Raw genomic sequence first — 8,821 nt, forward strand, 5'->3', positions numbered from 1 at the left:
ATATATAGAAAGTGATTTTTGACCTAATGCGGTATACTTTTCTATATACAATGTAGAACTTCCAACGAGGGTGTTCAACTGACCGCCCTTCAGCCCGTGGCTCCGCCACTGACTGGTCCGCTAATCCGGGTTCACGCCACGTAGGGCCATTAAAGGAAGAAGCCCTACTAGGATTTTCTCCATTCGCAAGGTTCGAACCGGAGACCAATGGAGGGATCATATCCATCCCATAACACCCTTTGGCTGTACTTGAACTTTACGTCGCGTGCATAGAAAATTAACACACACACACACTGGCACACAAATGTATATTTATAGGAGTTGTTTCTAGGATTAAGTTTGGATAATGAAAGCTAAGATTTTATTTTTGTAGGGAGTCACAGGGGAAATCATGAACTTCCTGATGCTGAGGTCTAATCAGACTGCAGCTTCCGAGCACTCACCTGCTCGTGAAGTTCAATCGGAGCCAAACCATGCTTCGAAACCAAGTACTACTTTAGAGGGTCTTATTGCTGAAGATCCTTTTCCAGAGGGTGAGAAACGCGATGGTGAGGGTGATGAATATGGGAATGTGGATGAAGATCTCCTGGACGCAAATGAGAAGACCAACTCTCGATTTGTTGCCAACCACATTGATGTTAAAGATGACGAAGGATGGATAACTATCCCAAAGGGTAACATCTTCCTTCTTTTCTCATTTGCTCTGAAGTCGAAGCTATTTTGTTTTGCGCCTTGCTCTTGATGTTTGCCATCTGTATCTGTATGCTCATTACCGATAAGATGTGATGCGTCACATGTCTTGGCCTATATTGATACGTAGCATATGGCCATATCATTAGTTGTTAGAAATGGAGAGTAATCTGAATTGCTTTCCCACGGAGTGGGAGTTTGTTCGACATCTGTAGGAAATTTCTATTTCCTTAACTGTGTGGACTCCTATTACTCATTGTATGGATGAGTTGCAAGTCTCTCTGGAGTCATTTGTATTCAAAGTTAGAAATTTTATTGCCTAAAAGTGTCCAGTACAGATTGGGATAGTAGCTTTACACCTAATTTCATTATATCCTTCTACCTCAAGTTGTGGGAAAGAATTTTCTTAGGAGTTTACTGGGCTCGCTAGCGATTTTAAACTTTAGATTACCATAGTTATTATGGAAGATTGTCCATTCTTTGAAGGAGGGAAAGCACTTGTACAAATATTCTCATCTCTGTGGACAATTGGTGAATACAACTCTTATCTTCTCCAAAGGTTGGGAGCTTTTCTGAGAGGGAGTCAGATGGTTTTATACCTATTGATGGCCTGCCTAGTGTCCTTTTTGGCTATATGCTGTTGGTTCCACTCAGTAAGTTACTCATGGGTGTCTGAATCGAGTGCTTGGAAATAGGGGGATCCACAGTGTAAGCTATGTGTTCGGCCAAACCCAGTAGCTTTGGCCTAGACCCTACATATGTGTTAAGATATTCACTGATTATGGACATATATTGAACTTCCAACACAGTTATTAGCATTTGTGGTATCTGTACTAGAATCCCGAATCCGTGAAGTTCAAATCTAGAGGTTAGAAATGTTAGCATCTTTTGCCCTCCTTGTTTAAATTGAAGGTTATCATTTATAACTTTTATTGTGGATCATCACTTCAGTTCTGATTAGAATGCAGGGTAGGGTACTTTCTCTTATTCTAGTTCCCAACATTATTATATATAGTTTTGGATCATAATCTGCTGCAAGTATTCTGTAAAATTTTCATGTATCGAACTTTTTATAGTGGGGAAGTCTGATTTATTCCTAGCAGTGCTTTGCATTTGGCAATGACGTTTAGCTGGATCAAACTATTGGTAAACTTTAAAAGAAATTTATCTGCAATATTCAGGAAAAACGTTGAAAAGTTGCATCGTGAAGAGTACTTCTGTTGTCTTCTATTTCATCTCTACTTCTTCTGTAAGCACTGGGACTATTCAAACTTGGGTGTACAAAAGGATTCAAATAGTCCTGAATTTATTTCTATTTTCACAGAATGTTCTTGTTTTCTTCTTCTTCTGAAAGCTAATATATTTATATTTCTGTCTTTCATACATTTATGTAATACTTTGTTTTGTCTTTGATGAAATCTAAGTGGTGTGCATGATTTTTCCGTCTGACCTGTTTTTTCTTGCTTCAAAAGATAGTGTTTGATGTTCAAAATTTTTGTCCAGTAATTCAGAACTCATATCTAATGAACTATTTACCAAGTCTTGACATGCCTTTCCAGATAGGCTTCCTGTTAACTGGAGTGAGGCATCAGATATATCATCCATATGCTCACTGGACCGCTTCTTTGTTATACCTGGTAGCTACTACTGTTAATCTCCTTTTCTTGTCTCCTCCTCTTCCTCTATTTTTGTATCATCGTCCACTTTCTTTCAGACTTCCTCTTTTATTTATTTCTAAAATTTTCATCAATTATAGGTGAACAGGTCCATATACTTGCATGTCTCTCAGCCTATAAGCAGGATACAGAAGTTATTACACCTTTTAAAGTTGCGGCCGTCATGAATAAAAATGGTATTGGACAAAGCAACCAGAAACAAAATGGTAACACGGGGAGTACTTCGGGGTCTGTTTCCCCTGGAGGAGCAGTGGATGATAGTAGTGTGAGTGAGAATGGTAATGCAAAGATTGATCCCGAAAAGGAGGTTTCTGCTGGTGAATCTCTGTTGAGATTGGAGGATTACAAAAGACAAACTGAATCACTAGTACAAAGGTTTAACAATTCTCACTTTTTTGCTCGAATTGCCGAGTCTGATGAGCCTCTGTGGTCAAAAAGAAAAGCTATGGAGGAAGTTTCTGATATGAATGGAGCAGATGACTCAGAAACGGTAAAGAGACTTAAAAAGAAGCTTTCTTTGAGTACTTCCACTGATAAGGGAAACTTTGATGCCAGAACCTCCGGTGGAGTGGCAAGAAATGCTGTCAAGTGTTGTGCCCTTCCAAATGGAGATATAGTGGTATGTTCGGCAAAAATTTGTAGTGTCTGCAGTTATCTTAAATCTCTAGTGATATGTCTCCAGAACCACATGACATAACCTTTTAGTCAGCTTGTATAAAGGCATTCTGTTTCTTTCATAATGTTGGCTTTGGTATCTGCTGTCATGTTTCTGCTTTTATATTTAACTTATGCCTGCATGAACCTGTTTCCTGTCACTTAGCACATGGTTGGCAGCTCTACAAGAAACATAGTTTCTTGATTGTATTACTTAGCACATGGTTAGCTGCTCTACAAGAAACAATTTCTTGACTGTAAGAAATGTCAACTTTGACAAAGAGGATTTACGTGCTTGAAAGCAGAGGCAGATCCAAAATTTGAACATTATGGGTTCGAGTTTCTGATTCTACCACCGCCCATTTAATTTACTGGTTTCAGAATCTGTTATTTTCTACTTATTTAGTGGATTTTTTAACATGTAGAGTCCATATATTACATGCTAGATCCACCCCTGGTTGAAAGAAATCATATTCAGCTTGTGTTTTCAAAAGTTCCAAAAATCTGTTGTTGTCCAGTCAAAACAACATTTTAGATGTGGAGCCACTAGATGGTGGTCTGATGTTCTACATAAGCTTGTCCACAGGGATGGAGGTTGTTTGGAAAGGAGTTCTGGGAGGGGTAACAATAGATTTTTTAGAGTGCGGTTCTTGAGAGAGCAGTATCAGGGTCCAGGAGAAGGTTGTTTTGGTGTTGAATGGGATGACTGTCAAAATTTGGGTTTCTAAGAGGGTGATGGAAGTTCTAAATTCTAGGAAATTGTGAATGTCTTCTCTCAGGCTAAGATGGAGTCCAGTGTTACTTATAGAAGAATGGTTTTACTGTTCAATGTAGTGCAGGATGAGCAAGTGGATTCTACAGATCTCATCCCTTGTTATATTTTCTCCTTATTCAATTTCCACTGAAAACAATTATTACTACAGATCTTAGACAAGCATTGTTTTAGTGGTGTGGAAGTTTAAATCAAAGTATGAAAAACATTTCATCTTTTCCCGCTCTTTCTGTGCTTATACTTGGGATTGTATACTTAATTGGTATGTCTTTTTCCTGGAGAACAACTGATGTGGATTCAATTTTGTTGTCTGGAAGGATGCAGGTACTTTTACAAGTAAATGTCGGTATTGAGTTTGTAAGAGATCCGGTGCTGGAAATTCTTCAATTTGAGAAGTATCAGGAGAGAAGTTTGTCGTCTTTGAATGAGGAGAATTTGACTTATGCAAAGCAGGATCCCTGTGGTGAACTGTTGAAATGGATACTCCCTATAGATAATTCTATTCCCCCTTCAGCGCGACCTTTATCCCCGCCTCAGTTAAGTTCTAGTGCGAGCATTCGTAGTACATCCACAAAGCCCGCCTTATCTGGATCTTCTGGATCACAGCTCTTTTCTTTCGGTAACTTTAGAAGTTACTCCATGTCTTCACTTCCACCAAATACTGCACCACCTCCGTCTGTTACAACCTCCACTGTTGGACCAAGTTTTAATCCAGAAGATTGGGAACGTTTTTCATTTCAAAGGTCAGTGAAGAGTGATAAGACTGGGAGTGAAGGGCTTTTATCTTTCAGAGGTGTATCTCTTGAGCCTGAAAGATTTTCTGTTCGTTGTGGTTTAGAAGGTATTTTCCTTCCTGGAAGGAGATGGAGGAGGAAAATTGAAATAATTCAACCAGTAGAAATTACTTCTTTTGCTGCTGACTGCAATACAGATGATCTCCTTTGTGTCCAGATCAAGGTGGGTTTTATTCATTAGCCTGAGTAACTTCATCAACTCCTTCATCGTTTATGTTATTGGAACTTGTTACTGGATATATCAATGTAGCTAGGAATTTAATGCACCTTATGGCTTGGGCATGTGTATACGATTAATATGAAATTAGTATTCTTTTGCAGAATGTTTGTCCAGCAAATGCACCTGACATTGTTGTCTACATAGATGCTGTAACAATCATATTTGAAGAAGCTTCAAAAAGTGGTCCTCCTTTATCATTACCAATTGCATGTATTGAAGCTGGGGATGACTATAGTTTGCCAAATTTGGCCCTCAGGTTTTCTGCAGTTTATCTCCTTTGTCCTTTTCTGATAAGGTTTTATCTTCTATATCTAATTCTAACCACTATGAATAGTGCTAGTTTGCTGATTCACAACAAACATCACTTCTTGGCCCTGGTGTATGTTAATTTGTATTTAGCGATTGAACTTTTCCTAATCTACATCTGTTTAGTGTTTATTCTTGTTTTTACTGGGGATTGGAACATATATTGACCATCAACAGAAACAAGAAGCATCCCTTCCATTAAGGCAGGTCTTATTAAGAAATCAACAAATATTACATCAGGATTAGAATTATTTAAACCTACTGTTTTTGCGCCAATTACCAGTGATCAAGCTGAATATTGACATTGGAGGAAATTTTAAATATCTTACTACTTTTCTCCAAGTATGTCCAAACTAAGTCCACTAGTCCTCAGTTAGGTGTTTCTAGATTAAGGCTATTATTTTTTATTGCTAGCTTCAACTCCAGTATTGGCTTTACTTATTGTTGGAATTGTTATAGCTGCTGGATCGAAAGTTTAAAGAGAATAACTGCAATATGCCCTTTGCAGGAGAGGTGAAGAACACTCTTTCATTCTCAAACCAGTCAATCCCATCTTGAAGAGTTCCAACGGCCATAGTGGAAAAACTTTTCGATCTTCACGGGTACATTCTAGAAGCGCAGCATCAACGTGGCACCATTTCTCCAATATTGAGGAAAGAAATATGGGGTCACCTACTGATCAATATGCAGTTCTGGTATCATGTCGATGCAACTACACAGGTAGGAACTGTTTTTAGGTATTTATCCAAAAAAAAGGAACTCTTTTTAGGTGCATGTATGTGAAAAATATTATGGGTTTTTAATCTTATTAAGTTGTCGGATCTTCTGTGGATACTTGTAGAATCAAAGTTATTCTTCAAGCAGCCAACAAGCTGGAGACCACGAATTTCTAGGGACCTTATGATCTCTGTTGCATCTGAAATGACAAAACAAACTCTTGGATCTTTTGAAGGAGGTGCTCAGCTTCCAGTACAGGTTTGAACATGATATGAGAAGACATTTTTTTTTTTTGTCAAGATGAAGGTTTTCTCTTAAATTGTTCAATTTGTCAGGTCTTAACTCTTCAGGCATCAAACCTGACTTCACAAGATCTAACAATGACAGTGCTTGCTCCAGCTTCCCTTACTTCCCCACCTTCTGTGGTGTCATTGAGCACTTCACCAACATCACCAATGAGTCCCTTCATTGGTTCTTCTGATTTCACAGAGAGAGTGAGTATCGATAAGCAAATAACTGCTGCTCAGAGCAATAGCTTGGTATCAGCTAATCAAGTACCGGAAGGGAAAAGTCTTTCTCAATCAGTTTCATTTAGTGAGAGGGCCACTCCCATACCTGATGTGCTTCCAAATAGCAATTTAGGTTGTACACATTTATGGTTGCAGAGCAGAGTTCCCTTAGGGTAAGCATTTATCTGTTAATTTTCTTTATTTCTCATTTGGAGTTTAAGCTTATACCTCTTCTTGGTGGCTTCAGATGTGTGCCCTCTCAATCTACGGCAACCATCAAACTTGAACTACTCCCCCTGACGGATGGTATAATCACACTTGATTCCTTACAGATTGATGTTAAGGAGAAAGGTATTAGCAAGCTCAAATTGTTAAATTTGTTTCCTGCCTTTTTTAAATTTACATAGCCGCATTGAAGTGGTGGGATTTGGCATCAGCCCCTGCCGATATATGTATTAGCAGAGCTCAAAGTTTCACATATGTTTCCTACCTTCTATTTAAATATCCTTTGAGGTTGCAGGTATCTGGCATCAACCTGCCCATATACAAGTTTCCTAAAAAGAAATGCGTGAAGGGTGGAGAGGGGGTTGTAATACCTAACCTCCTCAATACCTTGTGTATTATGAATTCACAGGTCCATCTTATTAAAACACAAGGAACTTTTTGCAAAAGTTTGGAAATGGACGAGCTTTTTGTTAACCTTTTCACCTGAATATGAGAAATACCAGGATGTTTGATTAGTATCTTATTTTCTTTGGTTCCTTTCTCCTGCTCTTGCTTGATTTATTACTCGAAAATTAGCGCAGGGTATGAGTTACACGTGTCTTGACAATTTTGTTTTGGGGTTTATTTGGATTGAAAGAGCAGAGATGAGGTCAGTCAAAAGGAAAAGAAAGGAGAGGAGAAGTTCTTTCCCATATTTGGTCTTGTAAAGGGAAAACAAAGGATTGGATGACCTGACAATAATCTTCTTAATATGTGTATCAAAATGGAAAAGGACCATACTTGTTTTGCTTAATATTAAAACTTATCGAGTAATGGTATTGCCCCAATTTCGTGTGGGAAATATTAAGCTTCTGTAAATATGTAATTTTCCCCCGCTTTAACATCCAAATTAATGACCAGATCTTTTGATAAAGAAAGAAATGAAGAAAAAATGAATACCCCGTATTAATCCTATCCCTCTTTATTTATGTTTCTTAGTTTTCTCAATCTTAGGATGTTTCAATTTGAGGATACACTCTATTCTCCAAATCTCTACAAGCTTCCAGCATGAAATGGAACTATGCTTCAGTGAGCGTGTCCAAGTTATTGAATCTGCGACCATTTTCTTCTGATTTCATTTTTCACCTGTCCAATGAATGAATTGACTGTGCTCTCCATGCGGTGTATAAGCATTTTTGAGCTGCCTTTATTAATTATCTGTGCCTTAATTCTTCTTCTTCTTGCACCCTCCTTGTCGGGTAGACTGCAGAAATAAGACCAAGCCCTTGATATAATTAGTCCATTTTGTGTTATCTTTTATGAACTAATTGAGAAAATTTATGATAAAAAGTATGAGTGAACGCTTCCTCTTGTGCATGTGTCGTCTATAGTTTTTCAAAACATTGTGAAAAATGTTCTTTTGTATGTGCTACTATCTGCTTGTTCCGTTTGATTCTTGTGGATATTGCTTTTTGATTTTCTTTGTGGTGATCATTTGAGTACATAGCAAGTCGAAGTCAATGTAAGAGGATGAATTTACTGAGACAAATACTCTGCATTGGCAGGTGTGACGTATATTCCCGAGCATTCGTTGAAGATTAATGCAACTTCAAGCATTTCCACTGGGATTATATGAGGTGGACTATTCAGGTTTTGGATGCGAAATCGTAAGTGGACAGAAAGATACTCAAAAGTGCTAGTATCATACATAGATGATACGCGGTTGAGATGTAAATTTGAGGAATCCCTTGTGTGATTGATGATTTTGTGTAGTTTTATTTGTATCTGGTTTCATATGCTAGTCTTTAGAAATGGCATGTGATTGACGAACTAAAGGAGAATGGATTATGCGTAGAGATTATGTCTGTACCTTATTTGTAGATGCTGTTATGTTCAATTCGAAACACCCACCAGAGGGAAAAGTGAAAAGCAAAAGGAAGAATATCATGTTTGTGTATAATTGATATATTCGAAAGAAACAAAACCATAATAGATCAGGATGGAAAATTCTTGCTCTGTGTTTTGGGTGTTAAATCCATTTTCTTTAATTTGTTCTTTCATCTATGTCAAGTGTATCTGGTGTTACTGCTCTTGCCTTTTTACACAACCAGCTTGTCCTGATATTTTTTTTTTTCCTTTTCTACAAGTATCCGGTGACTTCACCAAGGCGTAAAGCGTTCTCTATTAAATGATTTCTATTTTAAGAGCTCGAATTTGAGACTTAGGATTACAAGAAATTTCAATTATCTTACCACACTTTTGTGGTAGTGCAGTTCTTT

General features: G+C 37.9%; 1 protein-coding gene across 1 annotated transcript in view; it reads left to right on the plus strand.

Annotated features, from left to right (window-relative positions):
• LOC109235395 overlaps positions 1 to 8,576 on the plus strand; it is a 9,301-nt gene extending 725 nt beyond the window's left edge. Inside the window, exons 2-11 of the mRNA XM_019401486.1 lie at positions 374 to 674; positions 2,250 to 2,327; positions 2,447 to 2,985; positions 4,117 to 4,749; positions 4,908 to 5,062; positions 5,621 to 5,832; positions 5,954 to 6,087; positions 6,165 to 6,511; positions 6,586 to 6,689; positions 8,108 to 8,576. Of these exons, the coding sequence (XP_019257031.1) occupies positions 392 to 674; positions 2,250 to 2,327; positions 2,447 to 2,985; positions 4,117 to 4,749; positions 4,908 to 5,062; positions 5,621 to 5,832; positions 5,954 to 6,087; positions 6,165 to 6,511; positions 6,586 to 6,689; positions 8,108 to 8,178 (2,556 nt within the window). The 5' untranslated portion in view covers positions 374 to 391 and the 3' untranslated portion in view covers positions 8,179 to 8,576. The remainder of the gene's footprint in view (positions 1 to 373; positions 675 to 2,249; positions 2,328 to 2,446; positions 2,986 to 4,116; positions 4,750 to 4,907; positions 5,063 to 5,620; positions 5,833 to 5,953; positions 6,088 to 6,164; positions 6,512 to 6,585; positions 6,690 to 8,107) is intronic.

The sequence above is a fragment of the Nicotiana attenuata genome, chromosome 12, assembly GCF_001879085.1.
Source record: "Nicotiana attenuata strain UT chromosome 12, NIATTr2, whole genome shotgun sequence".
Lineage (NCBI taxonomy): Eukaryota > Viridiplantae > Streptophyta > Magnoliopsida > Solanales > Solanaceae > Nicotiana > Nicotiana attenuata.